Source organism: Ixodes scapularis, unplaced genomic scaffold (genome assembly GCF_016920785.2).
Source record: "Ixodes scapularis isolate PalLabHiFi unplaced genomic scaffold, ASM1692078v2 PGA_scaffold11__112_contigs__length_91849675, whole genome shotgun sequence".
Lineage (NCBI taxonomy): Eukaryota > Metazoa > Arthropoda > Arachnida > Ixodida > Ixodidae > Ixodes > Ixodes scapularis.
The window spans coordinates 49,778,332-49,801,230 of record NW_024609837.1 but is presented as its reverse complement, the minus strand read 5'-3'; the positions used below and the strand labels follow the sequence as shown (position 1 = coordinate 49,801,230).

Below are 22,899 nucleotides of genomic sequence, written 5' to 3'. Positions count from 1 at the left end.
TTTTGGAACGAGTCAAATTTGTATATGGGTCGGGGTGTATATGCGGAACGCCAGTCCTCTCGACTTCATTTGTGCGTTCTTTATCTAGAACACTATGTTGAGTGTCGTTCCACTTACACACCGTTCCTCTTCTCCAGTTCGACTTAAGCGCCATTATCTTCGAGATAAAACTTCCAGAGATTTTTGTGTATTTAATCTTTAAAAGAATAAATTTCTTAAATTACTTCTTTGTATAAACTGCGAAATATTTAGAAATATGTGACTGTTATGTATAAGCTAAGAATAATTTGAAACATTGTTCCTCCCTGTTAAATTAAACGTTTCTTTGCAAAAAAAAAAAAAAAAGTTCCGCTAATTACCGGGGAAATTACGTGGAACGAGATTAAGAGTGTAGGGACGAAGAAGCAAGGTGGGCTGGTTGGGCTACGACCAAGGGTTAAGCGAGAGAACGAGTTTCGTCTCAATTAAATCAGCGGAATAGGGTGCACAGAAGAAACGTCGAAATGCGATAGTCTGCGACGGGGCGCCGCAGAAAGAACTCGGTTGATGTGTTGCGTTATTATCATTCTGAAGCCATTAAAATTGTGGCATTAGGTGAAAAGAATGCCAATGAACGAAGCGAAACATAAAAAGGCACGCCATGCATTTCTTCCGCTATCCCAGACTATGCGGAGAGCAAATCCTTCTGCTGCTTGCACAGGGGTTGCAGCGACTTCAGAACGCCAAACTCCGATTGGCTCTGATTGGAAGAGCAGTGGGTAGACCTCAATGCTAGCTGTCTTTAGGTCTACCCACTACCCCTCCAATCAGAGTCGATCAGAATTCGGCGTTTTGACGTGACCGTAACCCCTGCGCAAAAAGCAGACGAACTTGTCCTCGGCATACTTGTTGTGAGGTAAAGATCCCCCAGCACGCACCGATTGAGAAGGGCATCAGGTATTCCGGTCTCGGAAGGAGTTGGGATTCGTCGGGTGTCAGGAACCGGGATGGGTCGAACCGCTCGGGATTCTTCCAGTACCTGGGATCGTTGTGCGTTGCCCAGTTGTTGGCTACGACGATGGTTCCCTTGGGGATTAGGTATCCGTTCAGGACGACGTCTTCCGCTACCCTAGAACAAATAACATTTCTTCCATTATTAACTTTAAGGGAAACGTTGATGTCCACAAACTAATTTGGTAATGGTGATAAAGGGATAGAATTGAACATAGTAGCTCAGGGGCAGGAGGAAAAAGGCAACAGACCACAAACATACTGCACAACTACAAACACCGGTGTGTTTCGAGTTTTCTGTGGCCGGTCCTTTTTACTCCCTGCTCCTAGATTACTACGTCTATCTTAATTGTTTAAAGCAGCTCGCTTGTCCTCTTGCTTGAGCTCAAATAAGTACACTCCTCGTAACGGTATATATATTTTTTAAATACGAAACAGTATGCTGAAGCATTCCGCTCTGGCCGCAATTTTCCTCTCATATTCGCAGGCCTTGCAAAGGATTGTTGAGTTTTGTTTCAGCGTGCACTGATGTTTCTTTCTTAAGGCGCACACTGCTTTGGATGTTGAGAAACCCGGTTTTGCAACGCCTCCCGTTCTAAAACAGTAGCAGCTGTTAGCTTCTTCAAGCGCGACCTATTTCATTTTATATAATTTATTTAGCTCAAAGTCATCCTTACGGATGCAATACATGAGCGAAGATTTTACAATGGAGGAAAAAGCACACTATAAAAATAGCTCTATAAATAAGAAGAAAGAATGACAGGGTACCAAAGTTCCCATTATCTGGTTCAAACATGCATGGTACCACAACATTCACATTCAAGCATAATCAAGATTGCAAATTTTTGAGTTCAAAAATAAAAAAACCTATGGTAAATTTAAGAGTGAAAAGCACTGAAATCGATGCATAATTTCGTTATTTTTAATATTTGAAAGTGACTAAAATATTGACGTTATTGAAACAACGACACACGAGTTTGTGAAACTAATATGTCCAAAGAGTTCTTACGAAAAAAAAAAAAAAAATGAAGCGCCAAATCTTTCCTGCGACGACGATTTAAAAAGCAGCATTATCTATATCTATATACCTCTGGCGTGTTCACCTTATTTGACGTATCAAAAGCGCACTGGATACGCTCTAGCGGCCGCAGGCGCCTTGGCTCATAGCAGCCAAAACCGAGATGAGAGCGAAGCGCCCTGTTTGGCACGGCATTAAGGACAAGAAAGATAAGTTCGGAGAAATCAAAAACCGTTAAGACATTTGTGTAAAAACAAAACATATCGTGTCAGCATCCTATAGGAGAGGTAATGAAGGTTTAAAATATTTAACAAACGCTCAGGGTTGAAATAAATCCGTCTGTTAAAGTAGCGATCATATAGAATCCAACAAGCTTTTTCTGTATATTTTCGAGTTCCGTTGTATCTGTCTTGTTTAAACTATTCCACATAACTCTCGCGAAGTCTAAGTTTGACAAGATAAGCGACTGATAAATATGTAAAGAGCGAGTATAGGTCTTAAAGTGGAGCGTCATTCTCGTGATTGCTCCCAGGGTGCCGTAGAATGCATTGATCAATACTTCCACATGTTTAGAAAACTTTAATTCACCATATAAAAGTACGCCTAGGTGGCGCACCACTGAAACTCGCTCAACCAGGCAGTTATTCAAGATAGATTGAAAAGCGATATGGGATGGTTTCTTAAAAAATACTCCGACGTTGAGGTCAGCTACGCAGCGTGGCGCAGAACGCGCGCCTTTCATTGGCCGGCGAGCAGGAACTTGATATCTGCGACCAATTAGTATCTTTGTACGCTGCGCTACGCCGCGTTCAGTAGCGCCCGTCGACGTTACGTAGGAGTATGAACGCACCTTAAAAGGCCACTGAAAAAAAAAAAATGCTGTCAATTTGAGACACTAATGCCAAGAAATTAATTTTACGCAAAAAAAAAGGTTCTTTTAGAGAAATATGGACGGCGTGAGACGCGATTTTGTCGGGAGTCGCCTCCTTTCTACTTGTTTTCTCTGTTGCCATTTCTGCTCCGTGGAGGGGAGGTGGATCGACTTGGCCATCACGTTGAGGTGAAGAGGGTGTATGACCATTCCATGACGTCAGAGACTTTGCGTGCAGAATTTCAAATAAGCCCCGCGCCGTCAATATTGCTCTAAAAATGAAATTTTGTTCGCGGAAAATTAATTTTGTCACGCGTGTCCCAACCAGGCTGTTAAAAAAATAATATTAATGGGCCCTTTAAGGTTTTACCGAAGCTGGAGCCGACGCAGGATTTTCTTCGACACGAGCTCCTAAACGCTATCGCGTTAACAGCCACCAACTCTGGTCAAAGTATGTAAGGTTAGGCTATAATTTGCCGTGTTTTTTTTTTTTTTTTTTGCCCCTGAGGCCCTAAATTACCGGACAACGTTTAAATGTGGGCCCAGAGACCTGTGCTACTGGGGAAGTCTAATTCGAGCATTTCCTCTCAAACTGGGCCTCAAGCAAAACCAGAGAATAGCCGAAACATTTGCAAGACAAGGCAATTAAGCCCAACCAAGCAAATGTTTCGCAATTTAGGGCAAAATTAACCACAGACTCTGGAAAAACAATGTCAGGTCAGGTTATACATTGGCATTTCGGAGCCGTCTAGGCCCTAAAGTATCAAAGAAAATCTATATTTTGGCTCAAAGGACTGTGCTTCTTGGGGAGCCTAATTGGGCCGTTTCCTCTGAAACTGAGGCTCAAAGAAGTCATAACAACCGAAACACCAGGCAGTTAAGCCCCAAATCTGCACTTGTTTTTCAATTCAGGACCAAACTAGCCACAAACGCTGGCTAAAGGATGTCAAGTAAGGTTAAACTTTGGCTTTTTGAGGGCCTTTGAAGCCCTAAATTGCCATTTAAAATTTAAAATTTGGCCCAAAGGATTTGGACATGGAGACTCAAAGATGCCAGCTGACAACCGAACACAGAGGTAAAACAAACCCTGCACTTGTCTTGAAATTTAGGCCAAAATTGCTACAGATTCCGGTCAAATAAAGTCGAGGTAGGTAATACCTTGGCTTTTCTTGGCTTTCCAACCCTTAAATTGTCAGAAAAAAATCAAACTTTTGGTACAAACTCCTACACTAACTGGGAAACAAAGTCATCTTACTCTCTGGGCAGGTTTAGCGTGCTGACGGTCTTCCAGCGATACATTTCCCATATGACGGCCATGGTGTAGGGCATGCCGTTATGGTCTTCCCACTTCGGGCTGCGGCAGGCCTCGACCACCGCGTCGATCTCTTCGTGGATCCTGGCTTGAACCGCGTCCGGGTGGGCGGCGCAGTGCAGGAGGATGTACAGGATGGTGGCGGCCACGGTGCTCGATCCGGCGATCAATAAATCAACCACACTGCCGTGTAGGGTGTCAGCTGTCCGTGGCAACGAGAATTCTTGTTATGGCTAGGCTTTCCTGCTTTTGGGGATTTATTTTCTTTAAACTCGGGGCTGTTATTAAGGAGTATTCTATTTCTTAATTTCATATATACGGGAGCAAGTTTGCATGCTAGAAAACAAATTAGTGTTTATAAAGACACGGAGCCCCGTGCTATGTTTCTCCTTAAGTCCGGCCTGCGGATCCTCAGGTGACATGTTCTCATCCTGACCGAGATCTTGGTATCAAGACAAAAGATCGCCACTCGGTCCAAATTAATTTTCAGACCCGCACTAAAACGACCCAAATGTCATTCGTGTATTTGGTACGTAAAACCTCCCAAGTGTTAATCGATGCTACGGGCCGATTACCAATCAATCGGCGTCTAAAACGCAACATCATGTTCCCACCTCTATGTGTTATCGTAAAAACTTTCATGTTTAGGGATAGCCCAGTGATTTGTGCTTTTAGTGTCTGTTCATGCTTTTGACTGCCTACGAACATATGATTAAAAGTATAATTTTATATACAAGAATGGTAAAAACATTACGCCTATTTAAAAAAGTGAGCAATTGATGATTGAAATTGAAAAAAAAAAACATTCAATTGAAAAACACAAGCCATGTCCCGCTTAAAATGATATTAACTGTGACAGCTCATGAACACACAGAATAGCCTAAGAATTCAAACAACACTATCCTATTAGGGCGCAAGGGCGGTGTCTCGTCGAAAGAATGCAACAAATTAAACAAAACAAAAAAAATGTTTATGAGTAATTGCTAGGCAATTGTGTTGTATACGCAAAACGTTCTACATCACCAACGTTTAGCGATACTCTGAGTTTTCAGACGCCTACGTTCACGGCGCTCTTCACCAGAGGGTTCAACGCGTACTATGTGTACAGTCGGTAGTTGCTCCTAAAATGAAGCGACACAACCGCTAATCAAGCTGAGAAACCGGGCGACCTTCCAGAGCCTTCCATTCTCTCGAGCTCCTCTCCTCCAGTGCGCACAGAATAGCGTACGCACAATGTAGGCTCGTCGCCACCATGCATGCGCAGAACACTAACCGCGTCTTGCGCTTTACGCACGTACGCAAGAAGTTTTTGCGATGCTCTAAGGAAAATTCAAGACGTACAAGAAGGACCAATTGGAGCGCGCTCGTAGGTTACAGAGATAAAAGGAAAGTGACATAAAGAGCGAAGATATGACAAGCTCTCTTGTCCTGTCTTCGTTCTGCATGTCTCTTTTCTTTTATCCTAGACAAACAGAGTAACAAAATGGCGGCTAGAAGGGCCCCGGCCGCCTTGGCGGCCGTCGTGAGCGCGACGTTAGCAGCGTCCTCACGACTTCGGTTTTCAATATAGGGCAACATTGCACTCCTACGGGAGGTACACGCCACAAAGGTTTTGGACAATCCAACCAGGTGGGCAACGATCGCCAGCAACTTTCAGCTTCCTACGTGCAATGTCTTCCCTGCAAAGAGCAGACACCCGACCTCTCTCACCGAGGGGATGCGAGCGGTTACGAAAGTTACCAGTGGTGTCAAATTTTCGTATTGAGACAACTTCAAAATATTTCTCTAAATCAAGGACTTCTTTTCTTCTTTCAATAACAAAATTTTGTGTGCGAACTTAGTTTTCTTAGATTTTATATTGGTGGCGTTGTAAGCGCGAAATGCTTGGATTCTGCGTTGCGGCGAAAAAACGCCATGCTAAAACTCTCTTGCGCACCGTGCGCTAACGCGAGCGCTAAATTTAGCGCTAACGTGCGATAAAATTTCCTACGCTATTCCCAAACGCCCTTGTGTCTTCTAAGAATGAACGATACGAATGTGTGCAGATAATTGCGATATTATAATCACGTTTGTCATATTGCAAAAACTATAAAGTACGTTTTCAGTTCTCTTAAACTCACTGTGGTCTCTGCCAACAAGTTTCGTTTTTAAATGGCACTCAAAGCAAAAGGAGTATCCAGAGCACCATCTGCTACGAAACATCTGTTCGCCTACTTTCTCAAGTTAAAAAAATAAACGAATCTGTTTTTGAGGCTTTGGTGCTACATGTGAGGTTAACTGAGTCGGGTTTTCATGCAGCAGACAATAAAATTAACTTAGGCGTAAAATTACATGGTAAAGTAAACCAACGAATAGAACATACCAACTGAAGATTGAAATGTTGCAAGTTGTTTTCTGGAATAGTCCGTTTCGTATGGGGCACTTGTATTTGGTACATGACCTATGTTCCCAGGCCACGGGAGGTGCAGGAAGTTCACTCACATTGAACAGAATTCCCTTTTTATATCTGAGTCACATGATTTATAAACAGGGGGGCAGGCAGCCATACCTGTGGCGCCACCTCTTATGCCGAACGATAACTAATAGATACAACAGCACTGTATGCTCAAGCAAATGGTGAATACATGAAAGGTCCAGCGTCTTGAAATCTATTTATATGTCCGCATATAAATCATATACCAGGAATTAAAAAAAATACTAAACGAGATTTCGGCTTTATAACAATAAAAGAATAATTTCTGCAGCCTTCTTTCAAGGTGATTAGTAATGTTTCGCCAAGGCACGGAGCTTGACGCAGTTAGAACGAATAGTCAATCGACCTTTATTTTGTTCTGCTCTTAAAATGCGAAGGCGACCCACATTCACGGCGTGTTTAAAAAAAAAAAAAAAAAAAAAAAGGCTGGAGGTACACCGAAGCATTTCTTACGAGTTGTGAATGCGAAAGAATGCGCGTGCTCTCCCAGCTCTCCTCGCAGCTCTGACCTTGGATGCTTCGTGTTACAGGCACGGTCGCGGCACGGACAGGCAGCGCCATGGGGCGGCCGCCGTTTAAACTGACGCGCGCAGTGGCCAATGGGAGCCTCATCGACGCGCGCCGGCCAATGTTGACCAAAGGCGAAATATATCTACATTACTCAGCTCCTTTGGAATTGAGGAAACTAGGTGCCGTTGTCTAGGCTTTTTGTGTGGTTTCATAGCTGGGAGCTGGCTTCACCTGGAGAAAGGACTTAAGGTGCCGTTTGGCGCGATTCAAACTGATGACGTCGGCTCACTTCGTGGGACAGTTAATGCTTTCGCCTTAATATGCAGCCGGGACGCCAACCCGTGGCGGGTAAAATTTGGCGCTCGTCAGTGCTTTATTTGAGGAAAGTGGCAGAGTAGATCAATATCTTGTTTACGCCCTGTTGAAAAGTTACTTATATTATGCCAATCAGATTGTTGACTTATGGTCGAGAAGTTAACCATATTTTGGCCTTTGAAGATAATTTGTTTCAAAGTATCTGCGGAGGTGTAAGTTTTTTTTACGCTTTGAAAACATTTTTAAAAGGCCGTGAAGTCTACAGAAATGCTGTCTGTGTAGTTGAGTTTTAACGCCAGAGGGACATAATATAAGAAAATAATCGTCCCAATTAGACATCATTAACTAACATTTGTTGATGGACTTTTTTATTCGCGAATATAACCATATGATCGCAATTAAGAAGCTTCCAGATCGTCGTCCAGAACCACTAAATCAGTATATCTTAGAAATACGAAGCGCTTGGGAAAAGTGGCGGTGAGTCAATGCTATTACTTGTGTAAAATTAGACACGTTTACGATTTTCTGTAACGTCGAATTAGAGCGCAGGTTTTGAGGAGGATTAGGGGAGCGTATGTCCCCCTTCCTTCTATGCTAACAGTAGCCAGGAAATATTTCCACTGAACTTAGCGGGAAGGGTTTACCCTCGTGACGTCACACGTGACATAACGTGCGACATCACACGTGTCGTACCACGTGACGTCACGAGGGAGAATTTAGCGGTAACTCTTTTCCGCCAAATTTAGCGGAAAAATTTCCCGCTAAATTTAGCGGGAATATTGGCAATGTTTGATGCGTGTGACGTCAAACGTGACGTAATACGTCACGCGTTTCCTATAATGACGTTACACGTGACGTCACAAGGGCAACCCTCTGGGGGTAACCCTCGTGACGGGGTTACGCTCGTGACGTCATTATGGGAAACGTTCCATAATGCAACGGGCGGTTACGCCGACGGGGACGGCGACGCCGCAAAAGCCGAAAACGGGCGCCTAAATGCCCGTTCGCACACTTGCGACCTCTTAGAACCGTATACCCTTGTACCTCTTGATATCGCTTACGACGAGAAGACACAGGCGCCATCTATTGGTTAGCAGTGTAAACTTGGTGGCCCGGCATGTTTCATATCTCTCGCGCATTATCCTTTCGTTCTTGGCTCGAAAATCTTTTCAACGTTATAAACGAGCTTTTCTTATATGTATTACGCACACTTGACCTCGGAAATTCCGCAAAACCTTCGCTCTTGTGAAAAGCAGTTCCAAGGTCACCGCATAGATGGCGCCAGACTGCCAGTGCGTTCCCTCGTCCTAAGGAATTGTAAGAGGTTTCAACACGTCTCGCCTCTCTCGATCGTACTTGGTTGCAAGAGTGTGAACGAGGTTTAAGAGCTCCGCTCCAATAGGCGTAAGGTTGGTAGAGTGGAAACATTCCCGCTCGGATTCGCCGTCCCTTACCATCTTCGTTTTTGTGCCGCAAGCCTTTCACCCATTTGCACGAGCGGTAACTTCAGCGCAACCGCCCCGTTTTCGACGTGCCCTAAATATTTCTCAAATTTACATATAGACCAGGCTAAGAAAGATTGTGTTTATATTTACTAATCAAAGGGTAGCTAACGGATTTTACTTAATTATCTGCTTTATGGCGGCCGTTATGTCTTGATATTATGTCCCCTTAGCCGTATAGCTCACCTGCACAGATCGCATAATCGTTGCATTTACGGATTTTTTTTTTTATCAGAATAAAGTTTGTGAAGACTAAAAATGTGTTTGCTCATATTTGAGGATCTTCGTTTCCGCTAATTCCTTTCGTTTTTTTTTTACTTTATAAAACTACTAAATGTTGTCCTGCTGATTGTTAACTGCAGCCATATAAATCCGGAATCAAAAAACACTCGTGTTCTAAAAAGCGCACTGTGATAAATGTAGACGTTGTAAGGCACCAAAGGATGCAATTCTCTTCATATTTAGTTTTCCCAAGCGCCCCAAGAGCAGAAAGACCCATCGTTTTGTAGGGCTGAAATTTCTAAAACTTATAAATCGGTATTTGCCTATCACGGCCTAGTGTTATTTCATGCGCGTCTTTACAAGGCACAGATTGCGGTACTTACGGTTGACGTCGGGATCAGGTTTTCCACGGTGCTGCGTTACCATAGTAAGGTAGCCGTCAATGAAGTGTCGATTCACGTCTGGATCCAGCGTGTCCAAACGGGGATTGATTTCATGGCTGATAAAATAAACTCTAAATGTATCTTCATCGTGCAGATAAAAACCGGATACAAATACTGTGCAATGTGGTTTGAGCAGCGCTAAGCGTTTTCATTTATTATAGCTCTTCTGAGCTGAAGGCTCACAATGATGGCTGACAATTTTAGCATATGGCAAGTTCGCTAAAATTAAGAAACATCTCACTTTTTTTTTGTAGTACTTATTGTGATGTTTTGCCCACCTCGCGGAAGCCCGAAATAAGGCGCTAGGCTCCTCAAACACAAAGTCGGGCCCAAATTAACGGAGCGTGCCAACTGGACTCCCGCAACGATGGCTCCGAGCTTCTGTCGCCGCTTTGGCTTCGACTTTGTGCTTGGGCAGAGCCGTATATTGGGAGAGTTTGGCCAATGGGCGGAGCAAAGGCCGCCACCAGCGCCGAATAATCCCCCCGCGGTTAGAGCGTAAACTGAAAGTGCGACACAGCGTCGACCAATCAGCAGTCAGAGAAGTCGCAACATTGGAAACGATGTTTAAAGCGTGAAATCGAAGCGTTAGATCTCGGCGTCTCGGTAACAGTTTGCTCTGTGCCGTCTTGCTAGAACAGCATCTCAGCTGGGACTGGGGAAAGAGAGCACTGCGAAAGCTGGAGCGCGCGAGCGCCTCGAGACGCGGCTTGTGTCCCACTCAGCTCGTGCGCTGGCTTTGGCATTGCTTTATTTTCCAGTCTCAGCTGAGACGCTGTTACTAGCAAGTCGGCCCTGGTTTGGAGCGCGCATTCGTTTTTTCTACCGTAGAATATGGACGTGACAAAAACCTCACATGCGCCAAGTTTTCAGTCAGCAAAACTTGTACCTTTTTACTCAAGCGAGGCTAAAACGATTCAAATTAGCCGAGTCACATTTTTAGAGGTCACGATCACCGCTAGGGGCTGCTTCGCGGCCCATAGCTGGCCCCGCGATGCTCGCCTTTTCAAACCAATGAATGGCCAAACTCTCCCGATATACGGCTCTGTGCTTGGGGAGTCTCGAGCCCCTGTAACATAGTCACTCTGCGTCAAAAAATATCTTAGCCTGTTGAAATTGCGCTTAAACTTGTTCATCGCGTACTTGCGGTTCGAAAAATTGCGGAACATCTATTTGTATTTACCCAACGAACTTGAGGATATCTCGTGCAAATTTCGAGCCTTTGTATTCTCCGAGGATGGGGATATATGGTGACATCCAATCGAGCCAGCTCGGCAGTGGGTTCACAGGGGGGACGCTGAAGAAGATCCTAACAAAGGTCTCCAAATGTTGCTCCAGCTGGTCTAGCCTCGGGTCGCTGGACGCGTAACGGCTGCCCAGAACGAGAGCGGCGATGGTGTTGGCCACGGCGGGAAGGAGCAGGGGCCTCATTCTAAGTGGCTGACCTCTCGCGTCAGCCACCTTGTCTCGAAGACACTGGAACTCCTCCTGTCGGGCAGAAAAAAAAGATTACATTAGCTTGCTTATGTTGACAATGGCCGGGAGCACAGAATGTTTTGTGAATGAACTGGGCAAGTGTTATGACGTATGTTGCGCCATGGGCTCACGTGATTGACTTCACTTAATGTCGTTGAGTCTGGTGACGTAATAGTCGTGCGACGTCATTGCGTCACATCTTGCCATGGTGTCATAATAATGTCATGACTTCGCGTGACATCATCATGACGTTACGGTGACCTCGCTGTAACGTCATGGTGTCACACGACGTTAACGTTCCTTGTGACGAATATTCATCACGGTACTTTGCGGTGCTTCAAGACAGCACTTGAAGACTGTTCTTAATGACGGTACTTTATGATGGTTGTCCATGACAGTACTCAATGATAGTACTTCATGGTGGTCCTTTATGACGGTTCTTCATTACGGTTTTTCATGACCGCGTTTCATGACGGGTTTGTGTGACGGTTACTTATGGCGGTTCGGCATGACGGTCCTCCTTGACAGTTCTTCGTGGTGGCACTTGATGCTTTTCCTACATGACGGTTCTTTATGACGGTTCTCCATGACGGTTCTCCATGACGGTTCTCCATGACGGTTCTCCATGACGGTTCTCCATGACGGTTCTCCATGACGGTTCTCCATGACGGTTCTCCATGACGGTTCTCCATGACGGTTCTCCATGACGGTTCTTTATGACGGTTCTTTATGACGGTTCTTTATGACGGTTCTTTATGACGGTTCTTTATGACGGTTCTTTATGACGGTTCTTTATGACGGTTCTTTATGACGGTGCTTTATGACGGTTCTTTATGACGGTTCTTTATGACGGTTCTCCATGACGGTTCTCCATGACGGTTCTCCATGACGGTTCTCCATGACGGTTCTCCATGACGGTTCTCCATGACGGTTCTCCATGACGGTCCTCCATGAGGGTTCTCCATGAGGGTCCTCCATGAGGGTTCTCCATGAGGGTTCTCCATGAGGGTTCTCCATGAGGGTTCTCCATGAGGGTCCTCCATGAGGGTCCTCCATGAGGGTCCTCCATGAGGGTCCTTCATGAGGGTCCTTCATGAGGGTCCTTCATGAGGGTTCTTCATGAGGGTTCTTCATGAGGGTTCTTCATGAGGGTTCTTCATGAGGGTTCTTCATGAGGGTTCTCCATGACGGTTCTTCATGACGGTTCTCCATGACGGTTCTCCATGACGGTTCTCCATGACGGTTCTCCATGACGGTTCTCCATGACGGTTCTCCATGAGGGTTCTCCATGAGGGTACTCCATGAGGGTACTCCATGAGGGTACTTCATGAGGGTACTTCATGAGGGTTCTTCATGAGGGTTCTTCATGAGGGTACTTCATGAGGGTACTTCATGAGGGTACTTCATGAGGGTACTTCATGAGGGTACTTCATGAGGGTACTTCATGAGGGTACTTCATGAGGGTTCTCCATGAGGGTTCTCCATGAGTGTTCTCCATGAGGGTTCTCCATGAGGGTTCTCCATGAGGGTTCTCCATGAGGGTTCTCCATGAGGGTTCTCCATGAGGGTACTCGATGGCGGTTCTTCATAACGGCTCCCCATAACGGCTCTCAATGACCGTTCTTCGTGAAGGTACTTCACGATGCTTTTTAAGTGCATTTCATTTAGGTATTTCACTAATAAATGCCAGTTTAGAGCATTACTAAAGCTGGCATTTCCAAGACACGTTCCGATTCTGAAAATGTCCCGATTACAGTGTCAGCTACCAGTACATATCTAGCAATCAATTTCCATTCGGTGTTCATAAACTTTGTTGTCCCAAATTGTTTAGATTTTACGTTGAGTTTCTCGAAAGTTTCAACGATAACCCGATTGTCCCGAGTTTCTATTAAGTGGCCAGTTACTTAACTGAAACGCCTGCATACAATGTTCCTTCCACCGATTAACAGCAGTTTTGCATTGGCAAGAAGACAGCGTGACTTCCTTTCGCCAACGGCTCGAGCGGCGATCAAACCGAATTCGTTGCCTTTATGAGCGGGTTGCCTTCCCTGCCTTCTGGAGCATTGGATACCATAGAGTTATTACAATAAACGCTAGAGGCTCAGCTGGCGCTAGTGTCTACGGAACTTCCGGTTGCAAATTGAAGCAGACAGCAAGCAGTCTACATTTCCAGCCTCCCTGTGTATTCCTATGGGAAAACGCGCGTCAATTTTGTCTTTTCGCCGGAAAATAACATGAATAACTTTTGTCGTTTCGGTTGTACCGGATAGTATGTACCTTTATTGGTATTGTGAAAGTGTAACTGCTTTAGTTACAGCATTTTTCTTTACCACTGAACGATGTTAATCTTCGCTCTATCTCAGGCCCAAACCTCTGTTTCAAGGAAGGTATGTGAAAACGAGCGACGATTCTAAGCAAACTAGCGATCGAAAGGAATGTAGAATGTGTTCAAGTTTCGCTAGCATTTCGGTGGTGCTTATATATTGCTAATATGCCCGTCCTGTCAGTTGATGAAAATGACTCCGTCGTGCATCTTTACGATCGGTTAAAGGGGTCACGAGACGATTTTCCTACTTCTTCCTCTTTAGCTTTAATCCTCAACTCAAATGTGAATATTGAAATCACGTGGTCGTGACATTCCTTCGGCACCGTTGCGATGACTCCTAGCTTCCACCCTGCTTTTTATGCACACCATAGAACTTGTCATTCCCCAGTGACAATAAGTTCCGTCAGGGCACTCATTGACCACGAATGCGAATCCAAATATTCGTCGACGGATTGATTGTTGACGAGCGCATACGTCCGAGTGACGCAGTTCTCGTGTCCAATGCGTGAGCTGGGCTCTGCTGACGTCAGTTTGGCGCCGGTGACGCGCTCTTGGAACCGCGGATGTATCATAGTGAAAAGGCGGAGAGCTTTCAAAGGCAAGAAGGTACAAAAGAGTCCGCTATATTTTCAAATGTTCGTACCGAAAAGCTGGCTTTTGACTTTCTAGCCTCTTTCTTTTGGCCAACTAAACGATATGCGATTAGTAAAGTCCCAATTTAAAATCATTCATCCCAACCCGAAATTCGTTTCATGGCCCCTTTAAACGGTCCCACTGAATGTGGCAGTTTAGGTACTTTTTGGCAGGTCATTACTCATCTCCTTTTAAATACTGTTTTGTGGGATTGATGTCATTCGAAAGGCAATGCAATCCTCTTTCATTTGATATTATGTATGTGTTGGTTTTTACTGTTGATGCGCATTTGTAGCGTTGCGAATATGATGGCGTGGACCCTCACTTGCTCCGCTAGTTCATGTTTTAAGAACGATCCATTAAAGATAGCACGGTTCCAATATAGCAGTTTTGTTAAGATGACGTCGGAGCAGAATCTAACGATACACTTTTTTGGTATTTGCACTACTTTGTTTTTTTCATCCCTCCAAATATTGCCCTAAAATTGACATTTTTCAGCACAAATATGTTTTTAATGACAAGCGCTAGGGCAATAAAATTAGCTACAGATGTAGTGCTTATAATTGGTAATACGCAGAAAAAAATTTAATGTTGTGTAAAAATTTTTTGTTTAGATATTTTATATCAAACATAGCACTTTTTTGTGCTTCGAGTCATGGTAGTTCAAATGCCGCTGAAGAAATAATTAAACTATGATAAAATCTTTTATAACATTTAGAGCTACAATGGTTGCCCAAGAGGTGGACGATGGCTTTTTTTCATTTTCAAAGTCATAACGCTCCAGGAGCCCTTCAAACTTACCTGTTTTTGACGCATATCTGTTTTGGACATCAAACAGATTTATTGGCATTTAATAACATTTATTGTTTGGAATAGATATACATTGCGATGTATTAAATTTTCACAATGATCTTGCTTTGCTTTCTTAATAGGTGTAGAGCTTAGCTAATTTTAAAACAATTAAAAACTGTTTGGGTGTTTTGTTGCGTTACCTGGCGGATGGCAGACAAACTGCTGATTTTTAGTGTTCAAAAAATTTCCGAGGGCGGCGTTGGCGTCTGTATCATCATCAATCTCCGTGTCTTTTTACCATAACATTTAAAAAATATATTGGAAGATTTACTATCGATAAATGAACGGTTTAAGTACTGGGTCAGGCTAATAAATCCAAGACAAATAATTACACAAGCGTAGCGTGATATAATGCGTTCATTATTCGATATGATTGAAATCAATAAACAATAATGACGAAGGGGAAAATAATACACCCGAGTTCTCTTTGTGCCTAGAGTCACTACATGAGCTTTAAAGTATCGGCACTCAGTTCCCCAAAATTGGTTTGGGCGCCGCCATTTTGGGTCTTGTTCAGAGCAAACGCAACTGCCGATCATCATGATCCAAAAGTACGACTTCCTCAGCATTAGATGCGGTGCTAGGAAGCTGATGCAATATTGAAATGCTCTGTCGCGGGTTGTTTAAACATTTGTGAGGGACGGAAAAGCGTTTCCTGTGATTTTAGATAAAGCTCCATATAACTGGCAACCATGATTTTAAGCCACATTTTAAGCCAAGTGTCGTTACTCGGAACTGCAGCTAATTTACTGGCACGAGCGGGAACAATGAAGAAGAGGCAGATATCAAAAGGTAGTGGCTTGTGGAATCCACGGGGCTTACGTCATGGCCCCTCCAGGTATTACAAGCCTCTTGAACAAGAGCATGAATAGTGTCATTAGGGAGTTTTAGTAGATTGTTCCGATACCTCCGATAGCCCCGATAACGATACTATGCATGCACAAGGGAGGCGGCGGCGAAGTATCGGGATATCGTTATCGGAGTCATGGGAACGATCTACTAAAACTCTCTACTAAATAAGCTACGCTTCAGAGTAGAGACACTTGGCCTTAATGTGGCTTAAAATCATGGTTGCCAGTTATTTGAAGCTTTATCTGAAATCACAAGAAACGCTTTTCCGTCCTCCACTTCAGACAGTTTTCGACAAAGCAAAGCAACATTACATGAGCTTCCTAACACCGAATCTAATTCTGAGGATGTCGCACTTTTGAATCATGACAATCGGCAGTTGCGCCTGCTCTGCACAAGCAACAAAATGGCGGCGTTCACAACACCGTCGGGGAAGAGAGTGCCGATACTCTAAGCGCAGCTCATTGATTGGCTCTAGTTCCCGCGAAACTCATTTTCCCTGACTGAAACTGAAAGTAAATATGAATAATACACCATTAGTATACCTTATTTAGTTATAACAAAATACACATAATGAGAGAAGGAAGCGGGCGGGTAGGAGAAACGCGGGTTTTATGTGCGACCGTTATAATCGTCTCAAAAGAAAAAACGCACGAGCTTGCGCTGGTTTAAAAAAAAAAAAAAAAGGCATCAAAAGAAAAGATGCGGCACGCTGTGTTCTTTGTTATTATGCGTCTAATTGCAAATTGTTGTATGTTTATACAGCCGGAAGTTAGTCTGCCTTAGTGGGCGTCTGGTGTCTCAGCTCTAAATGAACAATTTAGCCAGTGCGGTACACCCGCAAACCTGGGGCCTTTAACGTGCACCACGCAGTAGTGATACACGACCGCACACCGGTACGATGCTCTTCCAGATTGAAACGGGCAGGGGCGGGGTGGCTTCTGCAGCTCGAGCTTTCGCTCCAAGTGCTCCGAGCTGGTGTGCGCTAGGCCATGCACTCGGCCACCGACCGCCCCCCCCCCCCCCCCCCCCCCCCCCTTGTGCGTCTAATTTATATACAGGTATAAGTATTTGAAGATCGACGATGGACGTCAATCGTCTCGAGGTAATGTAACGTAATAACAATGTATAAATAAATAATAAACTTGTTGAAAGTCTGAACGACTAAATTTTTCGATTCTTGGATTGTAATATGGCGGTAGCCTATTGTACTTACTGTTGATGAAGAGCAATATGAGGTGACGAAGTAATTATTAATTGATAAGGCTCCATAAGGACGACGACATTAGTGGGTGTCGAACCACAACGTACAGTACCAGACTTGTTTCAAGTATCGTGTACCCAAAGACTTTCTTCACCCGCAACAGTATAAGGTAGAATCAATGAGGATGCTGCTTTACAACTGTACGTTGAACAGGAAAACTGCACTGTGCAGAAGTGTGGGCTTATTCGTTAATATGAGGGACGGATTTCTAGCAGCATTCCCTGATTGACTACTTGGAACAAATGGCCTCGTTGACGTAAAGTGTCCCCGTTCCAAAAGATTCTTGAAGCATACTTAAACCGCAAAGGAGTATGAGGCGAAAAATAAGAAAAAGGAGCCTGGTGTGAAAGGTCCAAATCACCCACCATAGCTTCTACTGTCAAATACAAGGGCAGTTACACAATACACAAAAAGAGTTTTGTGATTTAGTTATATTTACACTGAATGGCATTGATATCCAACGTATTCAGAGAGATGACACCTCCTGGTCAACCAACATAGAGCCTTTTCTACTCAAGTTTTACATGGAAGGCCCCACTTCCGCTGAAATTCCTCACGTAGACGAGTTGTTTGACCGATTAAACTGCCATTACTCTCTATCTGGGAATCTCTCGATTTTTGTTCGTAGGCCACAGTATTATGAAATCGAGGGGTGTGGCATTTCGTCCGCCGAATATTGCTTCGGCGGGTTTTTTTTTTGTGTAAGATGCAGACCGTCGCGTGCTGCCGGAACAAGAACCTGGCGATTCTTCACTGAACTGCTTCTTCCGTAAGCTTCAAAAGGGCTTTTTTTTTTTCGTTTCGCACATCATCTGTTCTGCTTGCCCTTTAGTTGCAGGATGGTATGGTGCACTATATGTGATGCCTCCATGCCGGTTTTTTTTTTCTTCAAAAACTTGTTTATTTTATTTGAAGCAAAATTTTGCGCGTTATTAGAGAAAAGTATTTTCGGTAGGGCAAAAGTAGGTAAAAAAGACCGTAGAACCTCAATGACGTGTTTGGACGTCGTGGCAGGCATCGTGTAAACTTCCAGCCACTTAGAGCACGCATCGCCCATGACTCCGTAGATGCGGATACGTTTCGCCACCCACCGACTGAATAGTGGATCGTTTTCAGTTACTGTTCATGATGGCGTTGGACTCAAGGAAGACTTCGAGTCTTTCCACATCACCATCTTACTGACAAATAAAGTTTTTTCTCTCTCTCAAGTCTTTCCAGAAAGTTAGCCCACGTGCCAGGACTTTTGTCGAAAGCGGTAAGTGTTCGAAACGTCGACAACGACGGCAGCCACGTGTTGTGCTTGACACCGGACACTTACCATTCGCTGAGAAGAAACTTGCTTGTTCGTCTGCCATGAGTCGTCCGATATCAGGTCATCACCGCAATACCACCTCCCGACAAAACTGGTCTTCATTGTTCGCATGTCCATAGTTAGCAATCACTTCAACTTATAAATTCCCGAACGCTCATAACTTGCCGTCGCTAGACGCCGTTCATTCATAGCGTCTTCATTGCAAATAAACGTCTTCCTATTTCTTCTGATGGTTTTCCTAAGCTGTACTTACAACATTATGTGTGTCGGTACTTCCGAAAATATTGCAACGGCGTTTGTTTTCCGGGAACTATAATGTAACAACCTTTACAACACTTTCCGCACCCCGTAAAACACAATATTTCGTGACGTTATTTTAGTCGTCATTAAAATGGTGAGGTAAGTACCGTAAATCGCGAAGCAGTTTACTTGACGTCCGCTTCCAGTGGTTGAGTCTGCTAAGCGTGCATTCCTGCAGAGGAAATTTTCATTGATAGAATATTGATACGTCAATCGACATTTGATTCCTTCTTGGTAAGATTTATTGCGAAAGCCCGTTACAACCGCCGAACCGTATGTCCCTATATCAGAGAACAATTTATACCCAGCCTGACATTCTCGCATACATCCGTTTGATGGGCCAAGCTACTTGAGCTAGCTGAGCACAGCTGGCAGCGGCGCGAGCAAGGTCACGAGGGGAACGTGATGGTGCTCGAGCCATCCCACTGTGAACCAATGTTTCGGCCACCCCACGGGTGCGTGTCGCCATCTATTGGTTGAACTAACGCCTTGTTCAAGATGGCTGCCGTGGGACCGCAGCCTTAAAGAAACATTCGAGCGCAAAAAAATAAAGCACGTGAGCTACGAAAGGTGTGTCTTTTTATTATTTCCTATGTCGGGCAGTTTTTATCGGGCACCTGCTCTCTGAAAGATTCAAAGATTTGGAGCGTGCGGGTGATGATTTGAACCTAGAACAAGCAGCGTCGCACATATTCATGAGCAGAAATAATAAAGCAGTACTGTACTTATTTATTCCAAATCTAACTATATTACGTGGCTTTCATTTTATTTTGATCGTCTGCGTGCACAGGGAGTTAGTTATCCAGTGTTACTGCGTAGTTCTTGCCGTCTATCTAGGTTTTCCACATGTCCTTCGTTCGTTTGGCACGTATATCTCCCATGCTGGAAAGCGTCGACGCCGTGTTCGTGCTAACAGTGTCCGACAGTGCACATAAATACACGTACAAAGCGGTTTTAACACCGTTTTGCATGTCACGAATTTCAAATAAAAATGCTGTAACTGACCAATTATTTTGTCTGCGTGACTGAGAAATGTTCCAACGTGCCTACTACGTACAAATTATTCGTGATATTAGCTCTTATAACCGAGCGCAGAAAGAAAAGGCACTCACTTTTTCACATAGAAATGCATTACCGAAAGTCAATTTCTAAGTGCTTGCTGTCTGCTTCAAAATGCAACAGCACACTAGCGCCAGCTGAGCCTCTAGCGTTTATTGTAATAACTATGTTGGATACTGCTGGATATGAGACGCCACCAACCGATAGTGCAGCACACGCTTGCTGTCAACGAGTCTGCCCTAAAAGGAGACGCGCGCTCTCTAATAGGCTGATCCATAGCCCCTCTATACTCACAAAGTCTGGCAGTTCGGTGACTGAGACATAGAGTGCCTGGTCGCAGATTTGGAGTGCCAGGATTTGGCAGCGCAGAGCATTTCTCGGGGGGTCTAGTATTCAGCGCACATTTTTTGCAGCGGGAGGACCCGAAACATGGTTTTCCAGCCCCGACGAGAAAAGAAGCGGTAGACCGAGGAACGCGAGAAGCACGAGCGGACAGTCCATCCCTCGGGACAAGTGTGTTTCGGCGTCTCGCCGCAGCGGGGCGCCCTTTACATGCCTCTTGTCCGCCGCTCTACCTTTTCACTTTCGGCGGTCGCGTCAGGGGATGATCTTCCAGTCTTTGTCAGTACAGACGAGGCCGTGGCTGATCCTACCATCCAGTTTGACTCGACCGCTGTCGCAATGCATCGAAGGACCTTCAGTCTTTCTGTACGTATGACAGCCCCGCGGGAGCTCTGCGCGTTTTTAGCACGAGACTGCACGAGCCCTCACATGCATGGCCGTCAGCCTCTTGCCAACTAAAGATATAGCGGCGTCGCAAATGCGTCGTACGCTTAGTGAAATCGTTCTGTTGGTCTGCCATGGCTTCCGGCCACGCGCCGCCGTTTCCGTGCGCGCTCCGCTGGCGCGTGGCTGTTGGCTCGCTCTGCGAAAGACAAACTTCGCAGGTCGCTCGCAGGTTTTTGCCGCTTGTCTCCGTGGAAGTGGAGCGATCGTTCTCCGAATTTAAGAGTTCGTTAACAGAAGAACAGCACAGCCAAGGCAAACAAACATTTGACATGTTCCTGACCATTTCCTTCAATGCACAAGAGTAGAACGTCTGTTTTGGATCAATGAAAATAAAAGAAAACCATTATGTTATGACCGGGCTTTTTAAAGTGCGCCTCGATTTTGAACGTGCGCATATTGCGATATCTAGACGTCGTCCTTCCCTTCGATGGCAAACTTGTGAGGTATTGACGTAAAGGCTAGCTACCAAAAGGATGCGCGGTCATCTGTCAGGAGCTGGTCGCTCGGGAAAATCGAATGCATCTGAGTTCGTCGATGTCGACCGGCGACCAACATTTGTTTTTCGCTGTCCCCGTTTAACGTTAGATACGAAATAACTTTATTTAAGCGAGCTAGGTACATTACTAATCTGCTTCTTTTTAGCCCACCACGGCGCAGATAAGCGCCAACAACATCTGCCACAAATTGCGGCTTTGATTATGGCAATGACGGCCGGAAGGCGATTTCCTTTCCGCAATGCGTCGCTTTAATATGGGCGAATCCCTCCGCTACCACAGATAGACTATACATCAATTCGAATATGCGCAGCACCTCCTTTTGAGACACACAACGGCAATCTGATGTATAACGTGCGAAAGAGTACCCCTGAATAGAAGGAGTGGCTCATGCTATCTTATCATTTTGCCATTTCAAAATGTAAAGAAGGAGAGGTGATAACAAAACAGAGTACCTATCGGCCTTGTGATATGTTTTCTCTCACTATAAAAATAAAGGGTGTCGTTTTACACCCTTTTGTCCTACATATTGCACCCCAAAACTTCAGTTCGACGTACAGCATATTGTAGTCGAAAAGACGGCCCCCATTTTACGAGGCAAATTGATAACGGTGGGATATAACTTATTAAACCGCTAAAGTACGTATCAAACCGCACAGAAAGAAAACAACGAGGTTTTGCAGTAGAGCCAAGAAAACCCCGTTTTTTTTGTAGTCAGTAACACGTACATTAGCTGCTTTATTAAGTTGTACCAAAAGGCTATAAAGCTTCTCATGAAAGTTGGTACCGTCGGTTTGACGTCACTTCGCTGTAAGTCTAACTGAAATTGTGGGGTGTCTTATAAGGGACAAGGGGTGTAAGAATACACCTTTTTTTCTTCTGAAAGTGCTGTCTTCATTTTGTTTTTAAATCTGAGTGGTAAGGAAGAATAAATTGCGCCACTTTGAGGATGTACGAAGCATCGAATTGGCCCCACAGTTCCCCGCGCCACGCGATGCAGTGTTGGGTCGACAAGGAACCTACTGGGATTTTCCGGAAAGGTTTTAAGCGCGAGACACATGCGCGAAAAATCCATCCGATCCGACGTCCGATCCGACAGTGCGACTGCCTGATCCGAAAAATTTGGTCGCTTCAGACGCCGGATCGGCGATCCGACGTGCGTCCAACGCTCCAGATAGTTTCGCACGGCGGACGGATTGTCGGATGCGTCCAGCCAATGACAGCACAGCTGGCGCAAACGTCATGGTGACGTACTGGGTCTGGCGGGACGAAGCGAACGCGATAACGGGACGGGCGAGGGGAAGCCGGACGCGTGAATCCCGCTGACCCATTCGAGAAAGATGGCCCGAGCAAAGAATGCACGCGCTAGCGAGAACAAGCTCCTAACTTCAATCGTGCGAGCTAAACCGTCAATCTGGGACCAGAGATCTATGAACGCGGACTTCCGCTAAAGTGCTTGGATCTCCTGGGAGGAGCCGAACGGATCGTCGTGTCGCATGCAAGGTCGGAAGTGTGTGTCTCAAACTGTCGCGTACGGCGATTCGAGCGGCGTTCGGACTGTTGGATCGGACGTCGGATCGGACGATTCTGCCGTCCATGTGCCTCGCGCTTTAGGGAACTAAGCTGGAAGAGCACTTACCCTAACATGTTCCAACATAGATTTCTTCCCAGAGCTCAGTTCTCGTAGTGACTTCACGCAGTAGCGGCGGTTTTCCTGCCAGGCTTTACCGTTGAGGGAGCCGACCCCTAAAAACAAAAATGTTAACGCCGGCGTAAATGTTATATAAAAAAAACATGTGGAAGTTAACAAAAAAAAACTAGAAAAAAACGCGCCTTGCCTAGGAAGTGAGCAAAATCATTATACAAGGTGCCCCGCTTGACGCTGGAGA

General features: G+C 45.0%; 1 protein-coding gene across 1 annotated transcript in view; it reads right to left on the bottom strand.

Moving 5' to 3' along the window:
- Positions 1 to 22,899, bottom strand: part of LOC120844137 (cytochrome P450 2F5) — a 40,778-nt gene that overhangs the window by 13,292 nt on the left and 4,587 nt on the right. Inside the window, exons 3-7 of the mRNA XM_040215756.1 lie at positions 22,650 to 22,756; positions 10,840 to 11,144; positions 9,597 to 9,712; positions 4,135 to 4,393; positions 918 to 1,108 (exon numbers count right to left, since the gene is read on the bottom strand). Of these exons, the coding sequence (XP_040071690.1) occupies positions 918 to 1,108; positions 4,135 to 4,393; positions 9,597 to 9,712; positions 10,840 to 11,144; positions 22,650 to 22,756 (978 nt within the window). The remainder of the gene's footprint in view (positions 1 to 917; positions 1,109 to 4,134; positions 4,394 to 9,596; positions 9,713 to 10,839; positions 11,145 to 22,649; positions 22,757 to 22,899) is intronic.